Below are 24,328 nucleotides of genomic sequence, written 5' to 3'. Positions count from 1 at the left end.
GGACAGCGCTGTGGCGGTTCCTGACGTTTTACAAAGTATTGGCCCTCCGTGGACATTTTAAGAGTCTCATGCTCTACCGACTGAGCTAGCCAGGCACTTCTCCGTGGACATTTTAAAAATAAACAACTCGGGGGCGCCTGGGTGGCTCAGGCGGTTGAGCGGCCGACTCTTGGTTTTGGCTCAGGGTGTGATCTCAGGGTCCTGGGATCGAGCCCCGAGTTGGGCTCCTCGCTCAGCGGGGAGTCTGCTCGAGATTCTCTCCCTCTGCCCCTTCACCAGCTTGTGTTCTCTCTCTCTCAAAAATAAATAAATAAATCTTTAAAAAAAAATAAGTGGGCTTTCACCACAGTTTGCAAAGCCCTGTCCCACTGCTGTGAGCCTTTGTGTCCGAAGATGTGCCCATGTTTGCCTTTTTGCGTGAGTGCTGATTTTGCTGGGTTTAGGATGCTAAATTCCAAATCACTTTTTCCCTGGATTTTTAAAAAATATTTTATTTATTTATTTGACAGAGAGAGATGGCGAGGGCACAAGCAGGGGGAGTAAGAGAGGGAGAAGCAGACTTCCCGCCAAGCAGGGAGCCCGATGTGGGGCTCGATCCCAGGACCCTGGGACCATGACCTGAGCCGAAGGCAGATGCTTCACCACCTGAGCCCCCAGGCGCCCCTTCCCCTGGGTTTTAAACCCATCGTGTGTTACTTTATTATTGATCTGGAATAAATCACTGCAAACTTAGTGGCTTTAACGACACCCACTTATTATCTCAGTTTCTGTGGTCAGGAGTCCGGCTCGGCTCAGCTGTGTCCCCAGCAGAGGGTCTCACTAGGCTGGGACCACGGTGCCGGCCAGGCTGCCCTTTCCTTCCAGGCTCCTCAGGCTGGTGGCAGAGGTCCTTCCCCGCGGCTGCGAGCCCTGACAGTGTGGCCTCCCGGCAGCTACCTCTCAAGACCGGCAGGAAACCCTCCGGTGGGCAGGACAGGGTCTCGTGTGGCTCACCCGATCAGGGGCGCCCATCTGGTCGTGCACACAGCCCGCCACCCTTGGGGGAGAGGCCGTCCGGAGCCCCCCACCATGCGTTGCCCCACGCGGCCGACGAGAAGCCTGGGGCCCATCTGGCACTCTCTCTCTCTGTCCCTTAGGCTTCTCTTTCATCCTGGAACCCAGCACCGCACACAGCGTCTGTGCGTGTGGTCCTGTAAAGCTCCCCCTGCCTGGTGCTTGGCGAGCCCTTGTGGTCCGAGGACGTGCATCCCCCCAGTTGTGCAGGCTTTTCTCCTTTGTCTCCTCCGTTCTGATCTCTCTGGACCCGCTCTTAGATGGACGTCGGTCCTCTGAGCTCTGGAGGCTCTCTCTGTCCTGGCGGCTCCAAGCTCTCCGGCTCAGCCTGCTCTGCTCTCTGGTGGTTGCTCTGAAACCTTCTCACATTTCTCTGCTGGAACCACTTCTCTTTTTTTTCCCCCAAGTTTGTTGGCTTTCTTCCCTTCTCTTCTTACGAATGGGTTCTTCTGTTTCTTGAGTTTGATCTTCCGTGGTGCTGGTTTCCTTGGTGTTGGGAGTCCCTGCTCCTCTCTGAACCCGAGCCTGCCCGCAGAGGCCCTGTCTCCTCTGTGTCCCCACTGCAGACTCCTCCCGGCTGCGCCAAGCATGCCTCGTGTCCACGAGTGCACAGGAACAGGGCCAGCCCACAGGGGGCCCCCGAGGGACCCGACTGCAGTGCGGTAGCGCCCTCCCTCCACCCCGCCACCTTTGCTCTTCACGTACAAGACATTAACCTCCGTGCTTTTCCCGTCCCCGGAGGTACAAACAGCAGCTGTCCGCGGCCGCGGAGAGGGAGCGGTGCCTGGAGCGCGAGAAGATGCAGCTGGAGCTGGACTGGCGGCAGCGCTGTGACGGCGTGGAGAGGGACCACTACCGCAAGTCCGAGGACCTGATTCAGGCCCTGACCGAGGCGCGGGATCAGGTCTGCGTCCCCAGGCTTGTCAGGTTTTGTCCTGCGCTGGGAGGGCCTGGGAGCGCCCTGTGGCCCCTGGAGGAGGGCTCTGGGCTCTCACTGCGTTGTCGTTTGGATTGGAAGACGCCGAGCCTCACTGAGCTGCGTGAAGTGTAGCAACAAAGATGAGAGCAACGAAAGGTGTCCCTGTCCTGCCCACAGCCTCTGACAGCATCTTAGTTTTGCTACATTGGTTGTTTCCCTAACTGGCCAGTGCTGGGAGGATCCCTGGCCACACCCGAGCCTGGGGCTGCCTCTCAGCCGGCCCTGGCCGCCGCGTGGTCCTGGGCCCCGGGGCTGCTCGCCCACGCGTCTGCGGTCTGCTCCCCGCTCCCCGGGAAGGGCCCCGGAAGTTGGCACTGCTGCCCTGTGACCCTCCCAGTGGGAGCTGAGCCCCACATCTCCTCCCAGGCTGCTGCCAAGCTCCAGGACACAGAGCGGGTGCTGCGTGACCAGGAGGTGGTGCTGAAGGCCTTGACCCTGGAGAGAGACCAGGCCGTGCAGGCGCTGAGGACACACGGGCTCCTTCCTGAGAAGGAGGTGCAGGTCAGTGCTGCCCCTCTCCTCCCAAGCCTCCCCCGGGAAGGCCCGCGCCCCAGCGGCCCGCTCCTTGAGCCTTCCCTCAGCAGCGGCCGTGGGAGAACGGGGCCACACAGAACCCAACTGGAGGTCGGTCCTCTCAGGCCTGTTCCTTTCCCGTGTCTGTCGGCACAGGGGCCAGTGTGGCCCCCGGAAGAGCTGAGATGACCCTGTGCTCAGACTCTTCTTCGTATCTTTGGTTCTTGAGATCTCAAGGACACCCACGTTCCGACGTTCTGCCATGCAGATGGTTAGAGTACCGTTGCTTCCGCGGCCTCCTCCACGGAGCTGTTGTGGCGGGTCGCCGTGTGCCGTGACCCCGTCCGCAGGGACTGCCTGAGTCAGGCAGGTCTGCCGAGAACTCTGTCCCGGCCCTTGGATCCTCCGATGCTGAGGTCGGTGCCGTGGCCCGAGACACAGGGGCCCTGCGGAACGGTTTGGAAGGAGCAGGGCCGGGCTCCAAGGTCCACGGTCAGAGGGGCAGGGGCAGCATGAGGTGGGGGAGCGGGAGGGGCAGGTGGAGGATTTTTCCAGGCCCATGAACAGTTCTTGTTTCGTTTGACACACAGTGAAACCCACAGATCTTCCGTGCACACAGGTCAGTGTGTTTGCCGTGACCGTGCCCATGGGGCCCAGCCCTCCAACAAGATACAGTGCATTTCTGTCACCCCGGAAGATCCCCTTGCCCCTTCCCATTGGTCCCCGTCCACACCCCAAGGGCACAGCCGCTCAGACCTCTGGCTGGTCACAGGGACCCAGGTGGGCAGGATCTCCTCCAAGACGATGCGCCGGCCACGTGTCCAGGGCTCAGCTCCTAACCAGTGTCGAGGTGTCTGTAATTTGGGGCGCCCGGCCGGCTCAGTCCGGAGAGCGCGTGGCTCTTGATCTCAGGGTCGAGTTTGAGCCCCACGCTGCGTGTAGAGGTTACTAAGACGTACGTGTGTATACACATGTTCCTAACTTGTCCTAAGCTGTGTACAGGACCCAAGACCTCGACTTCTTCTCTCAAGAACGTAAGTTCTGGCGCAGGCTCAGAGTTGACATCTGGTGATCCTGTCTCGGTCATTCATGAGAATTGTCAGAACGCAGGAAGATGACCCAGTGTCTGTGAGGACAGCTGGGCGGGAGCCACAGCCTTGGGGACGACGTGCCATGTGACCACGGAGGCTCCCTCAGGCCTCGGCAGCACAGGGCAGCGGGAAGGCTCACGGGGAGGGATCCGTGGGCGGCAGGGACACCAGTGTCCTTCCTGCCACATCACTGGCCACAGAGCCGGCTCACTTACTTTAAAAATTGGGAAGAATGCTTCCTGTCCTGGTAGCTTTGTCGGCGTCGGTGCTGATTTTGGAGGACGCAGTGTACGGTCAGACGTCCGGAAGGAAATCCCAGGGTGCAGCCGAGGGCCCTCTTGTAATGGAAGCCTGCGTCTCTCCAGGAAGGACAGAACTAAGGGGCTAGAATTTATCCCAGAGACACGCGTCTTCACACCTGGTGTCTGAGCCACCAACATACAGCCGTGGCCGTGTCCTCCCCACGAAGATCTCCGCGCTGACGGACAGCCTCCCAGAGCCTGACAGTGACCGTGAGGGGCCCGCGGGCTGACGGTGGCCCCGAAGAGACAGGTTCCGGTCCTAACCGCCAGCTCTTCGGGATGCGACCTTACTTGGAAATAGGGTCTTTGTGGATGTAACCAGTTCATGAGCTCACTCGGGAGCAGGGTCCTAATCCAACATGACTGGCGTCCTTATAAAAAGCACAGCACGTGGAGACACAGGGAGAAGGCCAGGTGCCGACGGAGGCAGACATGGGAGCGACGTGGCCCCAGACCGAGGGACACGGAGGAGTGCGGGTCCACGCTAGAAGCTGGAAGAGGCAGGAAGGGTTCTAGCCAGGGCCCCCGAGGGAGCGTTTGCTTCCGGCCTGAGGCACGTGCCCCACGGTCCGCGTCACAGGAGGCCCCAGCCCCCTACAGGTCTCACCTCAAGGCCCCTGAGGGAAGCCGTGTCGCTGGGAAATCGGGGAAACGCGGCAGGGGAGGTGGCTTCCGGGGCAGCGCCAGGGGCCGTGTGTCCAGTAGTCTGACCTCTGTCCTTTATGAAAGGTCACTTGCCCGGTTGCATGCATGGAGGCTGAGCAGGGACCGCGTCAGTCCCCGGCAGTGATGGCCCCAGGCTCGGAAGACCCGGCCCTCCCGGTACTACGGGGCGCGGGACAGTGCACAGCCCGTGCCAGACGAGATCGTGGCTCTCGGAGCTGGCTGGGCTGCCCCGGGGTTTGGGGGCTGATGCTGCCGTTCTGTCCTACAGATGAGGGAGCCAAGACCCTGAGAGGGGTGGTCCCTGCCCCACAAGCGGCAGAGGGAGCATCTGAGCAGGGCTGGGCCAGCGGCAGGTCCCACGCGGCTCTGCTCTGGGGTCTGTGCAGGGGCAGCTGTGAGGTTTTGTGCGAGACGTTCCGACGGGCATGGGAAAGGGAGGTTGGGGGTTTGCAGGGAGACAGGTGGCCCTTCCTGTCTGCAGTGTCCGTGGCGAGCAGTGGGGCCGTGGAGGGTGTGACGGGGGGAGGGTGTTGGAAAGCTGAGGTCTGTGTTCAGTAGAAAAGGAGCTAGCTTCCTTCCGGAGGGAGAAGTAACGTGTGGCCACTGCAAGAACTCGACAATCTCCGTTCAGCGGCGTGGCCTCGAACCAGGCGGACCCAAGGTCCAACCCGGCTCAGCTCCTGCGTGGCCCGGAGCAGGTTTCCTCTCGCAGCCTCCAGGGCACTTTCGTGGCAAATGAAAGAGTGGCCGGCGCATGGCAGTGGGTTGAGCACGCGGGGGCAGCGTGGAGACCGCGTGGCGGCTGGGTCAGACCTCGTTAGCTCGAGCGTCCATTGCTTCATCTGTGTGATGTGTCCCCTTCGCAGAGCATTGAAGGGGGCTGTGACCCAGCGCCTGGCCCTCCAGAGGCCGTGGAAATACCCGTGGTCGGGCCTTTCAGGCACTCTGGTGCGTTTCTCTAGTTGCCTCTTCCTGTGGGTCTTAAACGTGCCCCCGTGCACGTACTATTTTTATAGACTTCAGGTTGTGCTATATAATTTTGAGTCTTTTTTTCCACTTCTACGACAACTGTGTTTCATGTCCTTGTAATTCTTCAAAACGCAATGTGAATGGTTGTGCATTTGACCGTATGGCCCTTCTCTTCCCCGCGGCCGCTGGGCCGGTCAGCGCCTGTCGTCCTAAGGCTGCACGGCCGTGCTGGAGCTTGGTGGGAGCTCCCCTTCTGCTCGGGTGGGTCAGTGCCGCAGGACTGGGCAAGCCGAAGGAAGGCCGGAGCTGCGGAGCCTGTGTGGCCGCCGGGGCGGCCGGCCCGTCGGCAGGTGCCTGTCTGTGAGCGGGGCCTCTGCTCGGGCTTGGACCCAGAACTGGGCAGCCCGCCTGCAGGGCCGCGTTCCCTGGCCCGAGCCTCAGGCATCCCGGTCCTGTGCTGGCCTGTGGACAGACACTCGTTTCCTGGAACGCGTCTGGTTTTCTGGTTGTTTACAGCCAGCAGCAGGCCCCGCTGCAGTGAGCCCCTCGTGGGCACTGTCGTTTCTGAAGGATGCCGCCGCTGACCGTTGGATTGCAAGGCGGCCGGGGTGTCCCTTCCTGCACGCCGCACACCAGCCCTCTGTCTCGAGGGTTTCAGTGGCTGTCACGAGGGGTCGGCAGAAACCTGCGTTTGCGCCCGTGCACACCACGTAATACCCTGTTTTCCTCTGATCACTTCCGGGAGTTTTCTCTCTACCACTGATCTTTTTTAGCAGTTTGATCATGATGTGCTGTCTGGTGTGATTTTCTTTGTGTTTATTTTGCTTTGGGTTCGGTGGACTTCTTGGATCTGTGGACTTACGTGTTCATCACGTTTGTTATAAATGAAGTACTTCTTCTGCTGAGCCTGATGACTCTCTCCGGTCTCACTCGGTGCTCGAGCTGCACTTCCTGCTGCCACGTGCTCGCGCTCACGGAGCCCTCCTCTGCGACGTCTGGTCAGCTCAGTGAATTTCTCATCTCTGTGGGTGGTGTCTGGTTTTCTAAAATTATCTTCCATTCCTCTTCCTGTTATGTCCCTGTTTTTCTTTACACCCTTGAGCGTGTTTATGATCATAACTGCACTGAGGTCTTGGACCACCACTTAGCAGGTCTTCACGGTTCATCTGTGTGATCCCGTGTATTAGAACTTCATTCCTTTTCGTGGCTGAACGCTGTTCCACTGTGTCACGTGTGTTTTCGTTCACTCATCCACTGGGGACACTTGTGTTTGCACATTTTGAAAAACAGTGCCGTGAACATGCACGTACAAGTTTTTAGGTGGACGTATGTTTTCGGGGTGGAGTTGTGGGTCATTTAGTAACTCCGTGTTTAACCCTTTGAGGAGCCGCCAGACTGTCTTCCCCGCGATGCAGCGGCGCCCGCCCGCAAGCACCCTTCCCGGCGGCTGACGGCCCCGCGTCGCCTGCCTGTCCTTTCCACGCCAGCCGCCCCATGGGTGGGCGGTGGCTTCCAGGTTTCTCAGGAGAAGCTGCCTTTGGCCAACAGCAGCCTTGTCTTTGCGACAACTAGAAGTTTGGTGTTGTCAGTTGAGCCAGGAGGGCAGACGAGGGGGACGCGGACACAGCCAGCCCTGGACGGGCAGCGAGCCGCAGGGTTCTTCTGCAGCTGTGAGCATTCTCTTTCTTTCTTGACAGATGCTCCTAAGGCATCACGAGGAAGAAATAAGGGGAAGTTTTCCGTCTAGTGAGATCCAGAGGCTCCAGGAGCAAAACACAAGCTTACGAAGGGCTGTTTCGGAGATGAGGAAAGAAATGGAGACCCTGAGTGACCTCGTTCTTCCTCCTGCCCCGTCAGGGGGTCAGTCCTCCGGCACAGAGCAGCCCCGTCCAAGCCCAGAGGCAGCAGCCGAGGCTCCTGGTGAGTGAGGGCGAGGGCAGCAGGAGGAGAGGGGAGGGCAGGGGACATGGGTCTCCACTGGGTCCAAGATGGGCTTCCCCTGGAGTCTTATGCATGAACGTCTGCTTTAAAACATTACTTCAAACTGTGGCAGCAGCATTTCCTCGGAGAGAGAGTGTCTTAAGTCCGTGCCTCTGTGTGGGATAACAGCGTGTATTGGTAAAGGGAAGAGGACCGCGAAGGCTGTGTACCTGGCACGGGGAGGTGGCTGGGCACCGGGTTCGAGTGGCGGGCAGCAGGCCTCTCCTCGGAGTGTCCTGTGCTGTAGCCGAGCTGGGCTCCGCCCCGTGCGCGGTTAGGAGGGGCCCAGGAATGGCCATGACACTGTGCGCATGAAGGCTCATGAGGGGGCGCTGGGTGTCTGCCGGCTTGTGGCGCCCTCCTCCGTGAGCGCCGGCCGAGGCCAGTGGCCGTTGTGGGGGGCGGGCCGGGAGCAGGCGGCCCCAGCCTGGATGGGCCTCTGCCCTGGTGCCGGTGGAGGGGAGTGTCAATGTGTATGCCTGTGTATTCACTGGTTTTTTGGGGGCAGATCACATTACAGTCCTTGAAACAGAAATACGAAACCTAAAGCATAAATTTAAAACCTTGGAAGAACAAGTAGAAGATGTGTTAGATCCTTCCAAGAGGCCCTCCTCTTACACCGACTTTCAGCCCAGCGTCTGCAGCTCGGCCGGAGTCCCCGGTAAGAGTCCTTGTCTCGTCCTGTCGCGTGCTCTGCCCCAGTAACACTACCTTTGTTTTGACTGAAATATAAACCTTACAGAAAGTCCTGAAATGCAAATGCACAGGTCAAGGAATGGTCGCTAAGTGTAGGTCCCTGTCCCTGCCTCCAGGAGTCCCCGGGGCCAGGCCATTCTCAAAGTGTTTACGCCGGTTCACCCCTCTCTGTGGGCGCCTCCCTGCCCCACCCCTGCTCCAACAGCACGCAGATGCCCCCTCACCCCGGCTGGGGCGCTGGCCGGGTGGAGGGCCCACCTGGGGGAGCTAGGGGGACGGACGCAGGCCAGGCAGCGCCCTCAAGCTGCCCAGCGGATGGTTTACGAGAAGAGAAGGGAGGGAGCAGGACGCTGCCCCTCTCGATCATCCCGTCTCTGCTCAGGAGCTGGCTGGCTTCCCAAAGCTGGTATCTTTTATTTCTTTTTCTTAAGTTACGTTTCCTGGCCGGCATCTCCAGTAGGATGTTGGTAACGGCTGGCTTTCTTCCTGATCCCAGAGAAAAATTTTCAGCATTTCACTTTAATACTCGGTAAGGATTTGGGGGCGCAGGGTCAGAGTAAGGAAATCCCTTTCTCTTCCTGTTGTTAGGCAGATCTTTGCTTTTTATTGTGATTCTGTCAGTTCTGCATCATGTGTCTTAAAGCCTTGTCGTTGGATGTGGACAGCCCTAGGATTGCCGTGTTTGTGACGGGGACGGACCCTTCCGGGGTCCCGCAGCTCTCCTGCCCCGGGGTCCGCTCCGCGTGCTGTTGCTCACTAACCTGGCCTCCCCCTGGCGAGTGTCTGCTCGGCGTGTCTTCGGGATCCTCTCCCCTTTTAGCGTGCTTCTACCCCATTTGAAGTGAATTTCTTGTGGACAGCACATAGCTAGGTCAGTTTCTAAAATCCATTTTGCTGATGTTTCTAACCAATATACTTACACTTGTCTTGTGGAGGGTGAGCAGCCGCTTCCTGCCTGTTTTCTGTCTTCCTGCTCGTGGGTCATCTGCACGTTGTTGGTGTTCCATTGCCACGGGTCCGTGGTTGCTGAGGGCACGGCTCTGGTGGCTGCAGGACCACGGCCAGCTCCCGTCCACACTGCACAGCCTCCCTCGGAAGGTGGAGGTCTGCCTGCCACGCACGCCCCGTGCCCGCGTGGCTGTCGCAAACCCCGCCTCTCCTACGTCGGGAGCTGCTTCAGGCAGGATTATCGTTCTTGCTTTGAAATGTCAGACGTACTTTAAAAAACTCAAGAGGAAAGGTGGAGTCTGTGACAGTCAGTTGGACACCTGCCCTTTGCCCTTTGTGTCCTTCCTGCGTCCCGATGTTCCAGGTTCCGCATCATCTGCTCTTAGGGCAGGTCTGCTGGTGCCAGGTCTTTCCCTTTATCCGAGAAGGGAATGTATTCGCTGGTGTCAAAGGAGGAGCTTTCAGCCCTTAATCCAGTGGTGCCACTTCCTCCGAGAAGGCCTCTGCCATCCAACCCTTTCCCCGACCAGTCGCAGGCCGAGTCTGTCGCTCGGGGCAGGTATCTGATGGTGCTGTGTCTGGACACATGCTTCTTTGGCTTATCATGTTGGGCATTGAATCTGAAGGTTATTGTCTTTGCCAAATTTGGGGAGTTTTCAACCACGACTTCTGCACGTGTTTTCTCGACTCCGTGCTCTTTTTCCCTTTGGGACTCTGGTGGCAAAAACGCTCGCTCTCTTGTTCTTCTCCCACAGGTCACTGTGGCTCTGTGACTTCTTTCCGTCTGTTTCCTCTCTTGTTCAGATGGGCAATTTCTACGTCCGTCTTCAAGCCCACAGGCCTGCTGTCACCTCCGTGCTGCTCTGGGGCCCTTCGGGGGCACTTTTATTTCGGTTTCAGTTCTAAGATTCCATTGTGTTTTTCTTTATCTTTTATCGCTCTGCTGAAACTTTTTTTCTTGCATTGTTTTAAGACTGTTGATACATTCTTGCTTTAGGTTCCTTGTTCCCTATTCCACATGATCCCGACATCTGCCCTCTCAGTGCTTCATTTGAGTTGGGATTTTCCTGGTTATCGGTGTGATGAGAGACTTTGGATGGTGACATGCACATACCGAGGGGATGCTCTGAAACTCCGATCTTTATGACGTCTGTTTGATTCCTCTTCTGCGCTGTCGGGCCCTCCACCTTGCTCGGGCGCAATGCACGTCTGTGTCCTGGCCCGCTCTCTCGGGCTGGGTCTGAACGGCCCCTTGGTCTCCAGAGCCTTTGCGATGATGCTGTTCTGCTGTGCCTCCTTGTGTGCGGCCCGAGGCCACGGTCCTGGCGCTCTCTGCCCCGCCCCCCCCCAGCAGAGCTCAGCTCGCAACACTTCGGCCATCCCCATGCTGCCTGGTTTCCACAGGGGCCCCTCAGGGACTTGGTGCAGAGTTCAGGAATCCCTTTCTCTGCCCTGCGCCCCCCGCCCCCCGCCCCCTCCACACATGCCCTTCCCAGGAGGGTGCAGGCGGCCGGTGCAGATGAGCCTCTGTCTGCACCAGGCCCGCCTGTGGAGTCCCCCTTCCCTGGCCCTTCCGCTGCAGGGAACGGGCCTGGCTGGGGCCCTTCTTGGTGCGAGCTCCCTGGTGTGTCTGGGCTGTGGCTGCTCGAGCATCAGAGCTCGGAAGTACAGGGAGGAAACGGCGGGGAGCCCGCTGCAGGGGTCCCCATCCCCGGGGCCCCCGGCCTCGCCCGCCGGGCCTCCCTCACAGCCGCTTTGGCTTGCAGCTGCACCGAAGGAGAGGGCGGGGAACGCACGCGCTATCTTGTCCAGAACAGCGAGCTTGCGTCGGTTTTTGAATGTTAAGCCAACTTTACATCTCTGGAATAAACTCAACACGTGATACATTCTTTTACTGCTATTTTACTGACAATTAATAGTTTATGTTCGTGAGTGACTTTGGCTGTACCCTTTCTTTCTCATGATGCCCATTGTCAAGTTTTAGGACCACGGGTCTGGCCTCAAATGTGTTGGGAGATGTTCCCTATTTCTGTTTTCTTTTTTTTTTTTTTTTTTTTTTAAGATTTTATTTATTTATTTGACAGAGAGAGAGACAGCGAGAGAGGGAACACAAGCAGGGGGAGTGGGAAAGGGAGAAGCAGGCTTCCCGCCGAGCCGGGAGCCCGATGTGGGACTCGATCCCGGGACTCCAGGATCATGACCTGAGCCGAAGGCAGTCGCTTAACCAACTGAGCCACCCAGGCGCCCCATATTTCTGTTTTCTGAAAAAGTTTATATTAGACCCATGTTAATTTTTCCTGAACCAATTAATAGAATTCAACTCTGAGCCCCTCTGGGTTTAGGATTTTCCTTGTGAGAAGGTTTTAAAGTGTGAATTCAGTTTTTTTCACAGTAAAGGACGATCCCGATTTTCTTTATCATGTGTCACTTTTTGATATTATATTTTACTAGAAAATTGTCCATTTCATCTAGATTTTCAAAAATTGCCTATAGTATTGTCCTTCGAATTTTATTTTATTTTACTGTAATTTATTTATTTGAGAGAGAGAGTGAGAGAGAGCACGAGAGCGGGGGTAAGGGGCAGAGGGAGAAGCAGGCTCCTCCCTGAGCAGGGAGCCCGGATGCAGGACTCAACCCCAGGACCCCCAGGATCCTGACCTGAGCCAAAGGCAGATGCTTAACCAACTGAGCCACCAGGCGCCCCTGTTTTTAAATTTTTTAAAAGATTTATTTATTCATTTGAGAGAGAGCATGCACAAGCAGGGGGAGGGGCAGAGGGAGAGGGAGAGAAGCAGACTCCCCCCTCAGTGCAGAGCCCAAAGCGGGACTCGATCTCACAACCCTGAGATCACGACCTGAGCCGAGATCAAGAGTCGCACACTCTACCGACTGAGCCGGCCAGGCAGCCCTGCATTCCAGAAGTTTTGATAAGCAGTGTATTAATGATAATTCAGGTCAAAATAATTTCTAACCTCCACCGATCCCTTCTTTGACCTATGGTCGTAAGAACGTTTCCCTAATTCCCAAGCAACTGGGAGGCTGGTGCAGACCAGCCTCCGCCTGGCACCAGGTGGCAAGGCCGTACTGTTTTCCTGCAGAGACTCCTGCTTCCTTGACAGGAGGATGAGACTTCATCCCAGCGCCTCTCAGTCTTCGTGGGGCCCTGGCCCCTTCCGCTCAGCTCTGGAGCATCTTCCCTTCCCAGTGGACGTACAGTGACAGCGGGCATCCCCAGGGGAGGGCAGCGAAGCATGCACCTCTGCCCTGGACGGCACAGCCCCCACTCCCAGGACCGTCCCCGAGGCTTCAGGAGGCCTGAGCCTGACAGAATCACTCTTTCTGCAGGAGGAGGAGCCGTGTCAGCCGATGGCTCACCCACTGGGCTAGCACTCAGGAGGCTCAGGGACAGGGCACATCTCACGCACTTCCTGGTGGCCCGGCTCAGGCGGAAGGTAGGGCCTCCCCTTGACACTTGGGCTGGGCAGGTCTTCTGGCTGGACCGCTTGACCTCTCTGTGCCTCAGTTTCCCTCCAAAGAAGGGGCTGTTGTGAGGTCACGTGGGGTCCCTAGAGGGCGCACCGGAGGACCTGGTAAATGAGTCCTGTACCCTCTGCCGCACACAGGGCTGCCCCCTGCCACGGGGTGCGACACGCCGGAGCGCGTCCAGGTGCTGAGCTGTGGCGGGAGCATGCGGGGCCAGCGATGAGCGTGTCCAGACACCCCGGCGGCCTGTGTGGGGTCAGGCCACAGTCATGCCCTGGGCCGATGCCCACTGCTTCCTGGGACCCGAGCTCTCCCCTGCCACACGTGTGCCCGTGCTTTATTGCTATAAATTCATTTCTCTTTTTTTTAGTGTATTTTTCATTGTGGTAAAATATACAAACATAAAGCTTACAGTTTTCAAGCACACGTTCAGTGACATTAACTATGTTCACAACACTGTAAATGTCACCACCATCTATTATGCCCAGAACTTTTCCATCATCTGAGCAGAAACTGTCCCCATTCAACACCAGCCCCACACCCCTTCCCCTGGGGACATCTGTCCTGCCGCTGGGCTGGATGACTCTCCTGGGACCGGGGTCCTGCGGCAGCTGTCTTTTTGTGACCAGCTCATTTCCCTCAGCACCATGTCCTCAAGGTTCCTCCACAGGTGGGAGCATCAGTCAGTCCTTGACGCCTTCTAAGGCCTGAGTAATATCCATACCTTGTGGATCCATTCATCCAACGGACACTTGGTTGTTTCCACCTTTTGGCACTTGTGAGTGATGCTGTGAACGTGGTGTGCAAACATCTGTGCACGTCCCTGCTTCCCATTCTTTTGGGTACACGTGTAGGAGCGTAAGTTTATATTTCACTTTTTGAAGAACCACCAAACCATTTTCCCACGTGACTGCACCGTCTTATGTCCCCCCAGCCGTGTGTGAGGATCCCGACAGCCCACATCCTGACCCACATGACCTGTTTTCTGTCTTTTTAATTCTGGCCAATCCAGTGGGTGCAAAGTGGTACCTCACTGTGGTTTTGATTTGTATTTTCCCTGATGACTAACGATGCAGAGCTTCATCTCATGTGCTCACTGGCCATTTGTATGTCTTCTTCGGAAAAATGTCTATTCAGATCTTTTGCCCACTTGTAATTGGGTTGTTTGTCTTTTTATTGTTGGGTTCTAAGAGTTCTTTATATATTCTGGATACTACTAGTCCCTTATCAGATGTACAATTCGCAAAATTTTTCTCCCATTCTTTTTTTTTTTTTTTTTTTTAAGATTTTATTTATTTATTTGACAGAGAGAGACACAGCAAGAGAGGGAACACAAGCAGGGGGAGTGTGAGAGGGAGAAGCAGGCTTCCCGCTGAGCAGGGAGCCCAGTGTGGGACTCCATCCCAGGACCCTGGGATCACGACCTGAGTCGAAGGCAGATGCTTAACCAACTGAGCCACCCAGGCGCCCCATCTTTTCACTTTCTTGATAATTTGCTTCGAAGCACAAATGTTTTTAGTTTTTATGATTACCAGTTTTGTCTATGTTTACTTATTTATTTATTTATTTTTTAAAGATTTTATTCCTTTTTTTTGAGAGAGTGAGCGAGAGAGAGAGAGCACAAGCAGGGGGAGCAGTAGAGGGAGAGGGAGAAGCAGGCTCCCCGCTGAGCAGGGAGCCCAATGTGGGACTCGATCCCAGGACCCTGGGATCATGACCTGAGCTGAAGGCAGACGCTTAACGACTGAGCCCCCCAGGCGCCCTGTTTTGTCTATATTTTTTTATTGCTTGTACTTTTGGTGTCATACCATCCTGCTGCCTTTTGCACAGATATGTTTTTCATGAGGCACCAGGAAGAGGGAGTTTTCACGTGTCCTTTTAAGTCCGTAAGCCCATAAGCCCGTAAGTCCGTAAGTCCCCTTGCCCTGTATGCTCTGCAGCCTGTGTGAAGCAGAACACGCCGCTGGATGCAGCTTATTCCGAGCTCTCCAGCTGCTCTCTGGCGCTCGGGAGGCTGGCACTTTACCCTGATTGAGAGCAGTCTCACTGTCATGACGGAGGGGACTTAGCACTCTCCCGTTTCTCCTCCTGGCCTGAGGGGAGGGGGCTCAGGACGCTCAGACTTGCTGCTTCCCGTTCTGCCCACTGTGGGAACGTCACAAACAGGAAATAGACATTTAAGGGCGCCTGGGTGGCTCAGATGGTTAAGCGTCTGCCTTTGGCTCAGGTCACGATCCCAGGGTCCTGGGATCGAGTCCCGCATCGGGCTTCCTGCTCCTTGGGAGCCTGCTTCTCCCTCTGTTTCTCTCTGTCTCTCATGAATAAATAAATAAAATCTTAAAAAAAAAAACAGGAAATAGACATTTAAATACAAGCTTTTAATTTTCTCTTGATAATAGTAGATGATATGATTATCATGGGGACAGATGTCCACCTCAAGGTGTTTTTTGTTTTTTTAATTAACAGTGTCTGTTTACCAAATGGTCACCTTTTTTTGGTGTGTATGTGACAAATTCAAAGAATAAAATATTCACCAGGAATTCATTCTAGGAATCCTTGGAATAGGCACATATTTCCTCTTCCTGAGAATAAAATGGAAACGAGTGTAGAGAGGTGTCACTCTGTCACCTCCTCTCTTCTCCCTTACGTCAGCAGGAGGACAGATGTCCAGAGAAGCTACCAGAGTGAGGGTCTCACGGCTGACCTGTAATGACCAAGGACGCCCTGTGCCTAGGACTTCCCTTCCTGACCCTCTGCCCTCCTCCGCCCTCTCTCTGCCCTCCATGCTCATGCTCGCTCTGGCCTGTCACTTAGCTCCTCCTGAAAGCCTTGGCCTCACCCCTCCCACCACACCACCTCCTGCCCCAAGCCCCGGATTGCCCCCTACTGGTTACCTACATTTTCTGCACGTGTTTGTTTCCACCTAAACTGGGCTCAGGAAGAGGGTTTTAGGCCCTGTGCCTCTGTCCAGACGGTTTAAGGCCTGGATGCTCCCCAGCCAGCCTTGGGGTCCAGTGCAGGCCCTGCCACGGGCACCCGCGTCCACACTGCAGGGGACAGCTGGGGCGCTGGCGTGGGGAGCAACGGCATTCAGCCAGAGACCGGAGACTGACAAATGCGTTTCCTTTCTGACCCGCCTCGGTTTCTGCTGGGTGCCTCTGCCCTTCTGCTTCCCTGCCCTCCGACCCTCCTTCCTAACATTGCCCCTGAAACGGCCTCCCAGCTGCTGCAGCGACCCCTGGACATGGACGCCGTCCAGCACGAGCTTCCCCGTGAGGTGGGCCAGGTGCACCTGGAGGTCTCAGAGCTGCGGAAGCAGGTGGCTGAGCTGGAGGAGCATCTCGGGAGCGGGCCGCAGGTGCAGGCCTTGGCCAAGGTGGCCCCTGGGAAGGAGGTAGGTGCCCTGTGCCCATTGCTCCCACCACGGCTGTGCTGTCTGGGGCCTGCTGCAGAAGTCACTGGAATGGCCGTCTGCAGAGCCCTCCTGGGCCCCTGGGGTGCAGCGCCCCACTGTCCTCCACTTCCGCCTCGGCTGGCTTCCGTCGTCAGACCTGGTCCGTGGCCTCCAGGCCTTAGGATCCTGCCACTTAAAAGTCAGCATAGGATGGGGCACCTGGGTGGCTCAGCTGGTGAAGCGTCCGACTCTTGGTTTCAGCTCAGGTCACGATTTGACAGTCGTGACATCAAACCCCCACGTCAGGCTCTGTGCTCAGTGGCGAGTCTGCTTGAGATTCTCTCTCTCTGCCCCTCTCTCTCTGCCCCTCCTCTCAAAATAAAGAAACAAATCTTAAAAAAAAAAGTCCAGCGTGGGAACCACACATATGAAGAGGGCTGTTCTGTTTCCTCTAAAAGGGAGTCCCTGACTCTTGCTAGGAGGGCCCTGAACTTGAATGCAAAATTGGGTTTCTCCTTCGAGAGGACCCTTGTGGGGACTCTCCGAGTGTTTGAGGCTGCCACCCCCTCGCTTGTGACAGTGGGGCTTCCGTCCTGGTCCTGGCCCTCCGCACCTGGTGTCCCGCGGGCTCTGTGGCTGGTTCAAGCCACGGTTCTGAGCTGTGGAGAGAGCCCTGCAGCAGCCGTCCCCACAGATCTGACACACAGGCCACTTCTCTTCTTACTGACGGCGGTGGCGGAAATGCTGTTGAGCGTGCACTTTCTTACTCTGTCAGTTACCTGTGGTGACCTGGGTCACCTCTTATCTTTGGTGACCTGTGGCACCTGCAGTTACCCGTGGTGACCTACAGTGACCTCGATTACCCATGGTGACTACAGTGACCTGGGTTACCCATGGTGACTACAGTGACCTCGATTACCCATGGTGACCTACAGTTCCTGGGTTACCTGTGGTGACCTGCAGTGACCTGGGTTACCCGTGGTGACCTATGGTGACCTGCGTGACCCACGGGGGCCTGCAGTTACAACTGTACCCTGGTGTCTGGGAGGCGTGGAGAGCTCTCTGGCAGCAGCGGTGTAGACGTAGAAGGCGGTGCTGAGGGGCACCTGGGTGGCTCAGTTGGTTAAGTGTCTGCCTTCGGCTCAGGTCCTGATCCTGGGGTCCTGGGATCGAGCCCCGCGTCCGGCTCCCTGCTCAGAGGGAAGCCTGCTTCTCCCTCTCCCTCTGCCTGCCACTCTGCCTACTTGTGCTCTCTCTCTACCTCTCTGTCAAATAAATAAAATCTTAAAAAAAAAAAAGAAGGCCGTGCTGAGAGGCACAAGGGGGACTCGGCTCTAGAATGACGGCCGGCCCTGAGGGACTGGAGGGGAGGGGGGGTCCCCTCCTCTCTGGCTCAGGAATGACAGGAGGGCCCGGACAGGCCTTGGGATGGACGGACGGGTGAAGAACAGCTGCAAAGGGGAGGCCTTCAGGTCCCCGGGAAGTGGGACCCGGAGCCGCCTGCTCTGCCCTTGAGCAGCCGCCGCCTGGAGAGCCAGAGCCCCGGCCCCGCGCCAGGCCTCCCTCCGTCCTGCAGCTCGAGGACGCCGTCCTGGCCGTGGGGCCACAGAGCCACAGAGGCAGGCGGGCAGCACGTCTGCCTCACCCCGTGCCCACCGCTCATTCCAGGTGCTGCCCGTGCTCGGCCCCGAGGTCAGCAGCACTAGGGGTTCTGTTAACAGCCTGGTTCACAGATCCTGCTTGCTTAGAGGGAGGAAATCACGTGCGTCAGCCGGATTTAAAATCGAGATGTTTAATTCTGTGACTGGCAGGCTGGAGCTGAAATGCCTGTGACCGTGGGGAGAAATCCAGTGGCCGTCCCTGTGCCCAGACCAGGCCTGCCGCAGGAGGGCCAGCACCTTGGCGGCCCAGGAGCCTTGAGCGCCACAGTGCCGAGATCCTGGCTTCTGAATTTCTTGCTCTGCTGAGAGGAAGCAGGATAAGGGGTTGGCTCCACCATGGACTCGTGGAAATGGGCAGAAGGACGCAGGCACCGAAGGGCCCCAGGCGTTGAACACACAATAAGCGGGACTCCCAGGTCTGTGCTGACCAGGAGAGGAGGAGGGAGGAGGGCTGGTCCTTGGCCAGAACATCATTTGCAGACATGGAGGGCGCGTACGCCGGGAAGCCATCCTAATGCACGAAGGAAAAGCAGGGCTGGGACTCAGTGTCTCCCACCGGTGGTGGCTCAGCTACAAGGGAAAAGAAGACTTTCCAGGCGCAGCCTGCAGACGCCCCTTCACTGAGGGATGCCCTCGCGGACGCTGGGGCAGGGGCATGTCCTGGGCTTCAAAGCCAGCTGTCCTGGGGGCGGGGGGGCGCAGCCTCACTGCTGACTCCGGCCACGAGTGACGCGCTGAAGTCGGAGGGTCCACACCCTGGAGAGAGTGCCCGTCAGGAGCCTGCAGGGACCAGGGAGGCAGATGTCCTGTGGGGTCCTATGCCCTGGGCGGGAGAAACAAACTGTAGGACACAAGTGGACAGTTGGTAAGGTTTGCGTGTGGCCCGTGTGTTGGGTCATAGTGTTGTATCTGGTAAATTTCTGGTTTTCGTAACTGGTTACAGAGAGAATGTCCGTTTCTAGTAAGCATGAACTGAGGCATTGAGGTGTAAATGAGCACGATGTCTCCGCCCTCCTGGCCGTGGTTCGGGAAGAAATGCATATGGCGCGCGGGGCTGGTGGCGACGAAGCAGAGGGCACTGCCCGGCAGCTCCTGTGCGAGTCCGACGTTCTCCCAGGTGGAGGCCGGTCCCCCGCTCCCGAGCCCAGGACAGGGGCCCGTGCGGACCTCGGAGCCCCTTCCCCAGGGGGCAGCAGAGACCACTGCCCGACCGGCATCTGTCGTGTCTCCAGTGACCCCCAGCCTGGTGGACTGACCGAGACCCGGGGTTCTCCCCGCCTCCCGTCCAGTGCTCTGCCCAGTCCCCTGAGCACAGCGGGACAGACGCTGGGCTCCACTGGGGGGCAGTGTTCGCTAGCCCTGCCTGCACCCCTGGGAACCTGCGGAAGGCCCGGGAGCCCTAACGTCCACCGTGGGAGCCGGCAGCCGTGGCAAGCACCCCTCTGCGCCCCCGAGTTGGGGCATGCTCGGACATCGGCCTCTGTGGAGTGCCGTCGCCGCTGCCCTTGGGAGCAGACCCTCCCTCATGAGGACCCCTCTACTGGCCAAGCCCTCCCTGGCCAGGATTCTGGGAGCAACCCCTGAGCAGGCGAGGGCAGACGGGGCCAGCGTGGGGGGCCGCAGGGGCCCCGAAGCACGCAGTGGTTTGGGAGTCCTGGAATGCGTCCTGATGAGGGTTACATGGTGGGTGTGGGCGGAGACGAGAAAGCCATCAAAGTAGTCGCATCAGGAACAGAGCCCCGGGTGGGGGCTCCTGGCTGCTATACCCGCTCGCTGCCAGGTGACCAGGGCTCCCCGGCAGCCGAGAGCCTGGCCCCTGGCCCCGCTGAGGGGTCGGCTCCCCGCTCGTGCCTCATGAGCTCATGCTCAGGGGCGCTGCCTTGTGGGCTGGGGTCTGCTCTCAGAAGCGACCTTTCTCTTGAGAGTCTCAGCGTTCTGGGGTTTGCAGAGTATCTTTCCTCACTTAAAATGGCACAGGGGACCCCCAACGTCGTGTTCCTGTGGAGGCCGGGCCTCCGACCTCCCTTCCTCGAGGTCTGTCCCAGCCCCTCCAGGTCCAAGGACCCCAGTCACATCCTGGGCCCTCAGGAGAGTGCGGGCAAGGCCAGTGCCCTGCACGGTTGAGAGCAGGCCCATGTTCCGTCACGGGCTAACGGGGTCAGGATTTGAGTGCGGGGCTGTGCGGCCCCAGGGCCGTCTCCCACTCTCCTCTGTTGCCTCACCTCCCCTATCTCTCATCCTGCCCAACTAGCCTGCGGCACGTGCTGGACGCACCCCTGTGTGGCCACCGCGGCTCCAGGCCACCCGAAGAACGGTGGCCGCTGAGTACACGGGCACCTGCCAGCCCTAGAAAGGCATACCAGGAAATGGGGCCAGGACAGAACATGCTGGTCTGTTCCAGGGACTCCAGGCTGGTTCCTGTTCTGGCTGCAGCTCATGGGGCCAAGACAGGGCACAGTGCAGCTTTTCACGGGTGTCAGGAGCCGCCCTGCCTAAGTAGGCCACACTTGCATCCCTTGGGGCCTTGGACTCCGGTTCCTCCTGGGCCTCTGTCCGGCACACACACATTTGTCTTCCTTTCTCTGATTCTCCACACCCCCTCATTCTGAACACCCTGCAAGTGTGAGTGCGTGTCGGTGGGGCGGCCATGTGGTGACCCAGCACAGTGACCCCACAGCAGAGCCCAGGCAGGAAGGAAGTGTGGAGGCACCTGCCACAGGCTGTCCGTCGGGCCTCTGCCGGCCCCTCCCACACCAGGTGACCCCAGTGCCTGTGACCCACGTGCCCAGCCCGTAACCCTGCTGCCACGCAGGTGTCCTGGGGGCCCATTAGAAGTTGGGCATGGGTCCCAAGTGGTTCCTCATTGTCCTCACTAGAAAGACAGACTTGGTGGGGGCCGCAAGGGGCCAGAAGCAGGCCTGGCCCAGGGGTTCGTGGCCTTCGTTCACCCAACTTGTGGAGGGGGAGGCGTCCATGGTGTGAGGTCCGCGTCTCCTTGCCAAAGCACCTGCTCCTTACCCCTTGTCCCCCAGTGGTGCAGGCTCTGCGCACACACCCACGCACCCTCTCCCACTTGGACGGTTTGTCTTATGGGCTGCCTGTGGCTTCGTTCACAGGTCCCTGCAGACCAAGGACCCACAGGGGCAGAGGACCAAGGGCCACAGCCCCCACAGGCCTTGTCTGTGCCCCAACTCCAGAGGAAACTAAAGGAGGCAGCCCGAAAAATCCTCCGCCTCTGCCTGGAGAAGGAACAGCTCCTGGAGATGGGGAACAGGCTCCGTGCAGAGCTGGGCCACCGTGCCCCGGGTGAGTTTGGGAGCTGTGGCCTGCACTGCCGGGCTGTGGGGCCAGGGGGCCCAGGGGCCCTCCCAGAAGGGCTTTCTTCTTGCCTGCTCCTCTGGAAGGGGCAGGGGAGGGACCTGGGAGGCGGGACGAGAGAAGATTTGCTGCCCTGAGGGAGGGTCTGGCCTGACTTCTCAGGCAGGCAGGAGGGAGAACAGAAGCTGCCCTTGTGGAGTGAAGCCGGGGTCAGGAGTCACGGGCACAGAGCAGAGCTTCATCCTGCGATGGGAGTTCCATGAACCCGTGCCTCGGGCAGCATTTGTGAGAAAAATACTGCACTTAGCAAAACAGGCGGCATTTCTGTGCTGCATTGTGGGGAGCCGCGGCCGCCGTGTTCTCGGCCGGCTCTGCCTGGACTTGTCGCCAACAGCCGCTGTGTGTCCACTGGGACCCGGCCTGAGACCTCCAGCTGCCCACAGGTGTCTCAGAGGGCCCCGGTTCCCAAGGAAGACAGGCGGCGCTCCAGCCAGACTAGAAAGAGGCGTGCCCTTGTTCCAGGCACGCAGGCCAGGCCCAGGCTGCCACGGAGGACACGGAAGCCCAGGGCTCTGCTGCAAGCTGTGCTCAGACTGACTGTCTTTGCCGATAATTTATTCAACATGGGTTCACTGCGGGACTGATAATTTATCATAGTAATATTTCACAAGCCAATAGCGTACAGGGTACTGTCCCTTGATAAGCCAATAAGGAAATAGTATGCTCCGAGTCAATGACAAATAATCGCACTGCTGTTCCACGCAAGGAGAGACAGAAGGAATAAGGTCCACATTTAGCTGAGGTGCACTTTCTACCAGTGGCTTCTTGGAGGGGTCGGGGTAGTCATCCGTTGAGAGCAGACAGCCAGCTGCCGGCGCCAAGCCAAGGCCCCCGTTGCTAGGGGACCATAAGCACCAGCGTTGGTGGGCAAGATGAGTCCTTCATGGGGTGGCTGCATGGTCGTCAGCACGGCCGGCCCAGATCGAACGCTCCTGGTTAGTGCCGAGGAGCGAGCCCCTGGCCGCGTGCTCTCAGACCACCTTCACAAGCAGTCCCCTCCTTTCCCTGTGGCACCCCCATTCCTCGCGCTGTAGCCCCTCGCCTTACGTGGCTTCTGCCTCTCCATGCTTTTCCAGCAAGAGCTTTGAGATACTGGGATGACCAGAGATGAGGGACTTCGGGTCCCACCCGTGGTCGATGGGAGACAGCCGTTCCCTCTCTCTTTGGGGGAATTGTCTAAAGTGGAGGGGTGCTGGGGGCTGCAGACCCACCCACTTTAGCAGCTTTAGAAGCAGAGACCAGAGCGCCACAAAGGGAACACCAGCAAAAAATGCTTCCTCTCAGCTGTGGCCTTAGCTTCCCTGGGCAAGTCCCCCTGATTCCTGACTACCCAACGCGAGGAAAGGGAGGGGAAGGTTGGGCCTTGTGCTTCGTCCTCAGAACGTCCCACGGCCAAGCTGTGTGGATAATGATAGCAGTTTTTATCATGTTAGTGTTTCTGGTCTGAATATGACGAGTAGAATTACCTGGTGAGTAGGAAGGGGAACGTGGGAGAACTCGGGCCGCAGAGCAGGAGGGAGCGCCATGTCTCTGAGAGAGAGGGTGCAGACCACTGAGGAAACCTGAAGAGGAGGCCTGTGTTCAGAGCTGTCGTGCTGGGGGCCGCTGGGGGCCAGGCCCAGGGGCCCAGGTGGTGCCTCCGTCCATCTGCCGGTGTTTCCCAGCTGCCTCTGGGCAGGGCCCCATCCTCACAGGGAGCTGGCAGTCCAGCCCCCTCACTGGCCTTGGCTCTAGCTGCCCAGTCTTCGTCCCACGGGCTCTGCCCCCGGGGTCAGGCTCCCGTGCTGGCCCTGCCCCTCCCGCTCAGGTCGGGCCTTGGGATCTGCACTGACAGATGGGCAGGCGGTGTGTGGCCCTGTGGTCAGGCTGCCCCTGGCCCTCGGCCCGCTCCGTCAGCCCAGCGTGAGGGGGCACACAGGCTGTGGAGCGGCCCTCCTCTGAGGTGGAGACTGCACACCACCCACTGTGGGGCCTCTCCCTTCGTGCCGTCCTCCTGCCAACTCTGCTTTTCCCAGAAACCCCAGCTGCACACACCATCTGGATCTCGTGTGAAGCCAGCGTTCCTCAAAAGGTTACTGCCAAGGTCCTAACATCGAACACTGTTGTAAAGACTTTGTGTTTTAGAGCAGTTTTAGGTTCACACCAAAACTGTCGGGAAGGTACAGAGATGTCCCCCCAGCCTCCCGCGATCGACATCCCACCAAAGTGGTGCGTTGATCACGATCCACAAACCTCCCCGATGCACCGTCAGCACCAGAGTCCACGCTTACCTCTGGGTCTTCTTGGTGCTGGACGTCGTACGGGTTGGGACAGATGTGTCGCCGCACGTATCCACCGCGGGACTGTAGTTTTACTAGAAACCTCTGTGCTCCGCCTGCGTATCCCCCTCCCCGGCGGCCACTGACCCTCACGGTCTCTGTGGTTCTGCCTTCCCCCCGTGTCGCGTGGCTGGAATCGTGCCACTTGGAGCCTTTTGTGTTTCCTCATCATGTCATTTTCCTGATGAAGTTTTTGTTCATCAAGAAATGATTTGGGGGGCGCCTGGGTGGCTCAGTCGTTAAGCGTCTGCCTTCGGCTCAGGTCATGATCCCGGGGTCCTGGGATCGAGTCCTGCATCGGGCTCCCTGCTCCGCGGGGAGCCTGCTTCTCCCTCTGCCTCTGCTGCTCCCCCAGCTTGTGCGCTCTCTCTCTCAAATAAATAAAATCTTAAAAAAAAAAAACAAACAGATTAGGGACCTAGCTTTAATTAGGTTGCTAACCCAACTACTTATTAGGCATGTGCACATAAATACCAAAATCGTTATTTACATTTATTATTCATAATTACACATGCATCTAAAATCCTGTTGTAAAACTATCCTAATGTAGAAGCAGTGATTTTCAGTCATGTTGTGTGTCCTGCTTGATTCGACTCATGCTGGGCTGGGTCTTAGACCCCAGCACCCCCCATGGGACTGGCGCGGGGGCAGAGCATGCATTTGTCATCATCAAATGATTGTATTTTGACCACTTTCTAGAATGATGGCTTGGTTGTAACAAGAACCTAACGCTCGCATTTTCTTGCAACCTTTTTTAAAGCGAATGTCCCAGTGTCCTCAGAGAAATTGGCCCTCGGTCAGAGCCCCATCCTTGGGGAGGGCCTCCTTTTTCTCTCTGGCTGCCTTTCTCCTGTGTTACCAGCCAGTGTCTGGACAGGATCAGTTTGCCTTAATTTA

At 57.8% G+C, this 24,328-nt stretch overlaps 1 protein-coding gene across 8 annotated transcripts in view; it reads left to right on the top strand.

Moving 5' to 3' along the window:
- The window catches only part of CCDC57 (coiled-coil domain containing 57), a 101,083-nt gene that overhangs the window by 32,732 nt on the left and 44,023 nt on the right, over positions 1-24,328 (top strand). For 6 of the 8 annotated variants that reach the window (XR_013445278.1, XM_078066281.1, XM_078066280.1 and 3 more), the window contains 7 exons: positions 1,795-1,957; positions 2,399-2,533; positions 7,271-7,493; positions 8,062-8,214; positions 12,543-12,649; positions 15,904-16,074; positions 20,852-21,041. Coding sequence is in view for 7 of the 8 variants with exons in the window: in XM_078066281.1 (XP_077922407.1) it covers positions 1,795-1,957; positions 2,399-2,533; positions 7,271-7,493; positions 8,062-8,214; positions 12,543-12,649; positions 15,904-16,074; positions 20,852-21,041 (1,142 nt within the window). In the remaining variant the exon portion in view is untranslated. Of the gene's footprint in view, positions 1-1,794; positions 1,958-2,398; positions 2,534-7,270; positions 7,494-8,061; positions 8,215-12,542; positions 12,650-15,903; positions 16,075-17,885; positions 18,673-20,851; positions 21,042-24,328 lie in introns of those variants that run through there. The other 2 variants (XM_078066287.1, XM_078066285.1) reach the window with 2 other exon arrangements.

The sequence above is a fragment of the Halichoerus grypus genome, chromosome 2 (assembly GCF_964656455.1).
Source record: "Halichoerus grypus chromosome 2, mHalGry1.hap1.1, whole genome shotgun sequence".
NCBI lineage: Eukaryota > Metazoa > Chordata > Mammalia > Carnivora > Phocidae > Halichoerus > Halichoerus grypus.
This window is presented reverse-complemented; position numbering and strand designations above follow the sequence as displayed.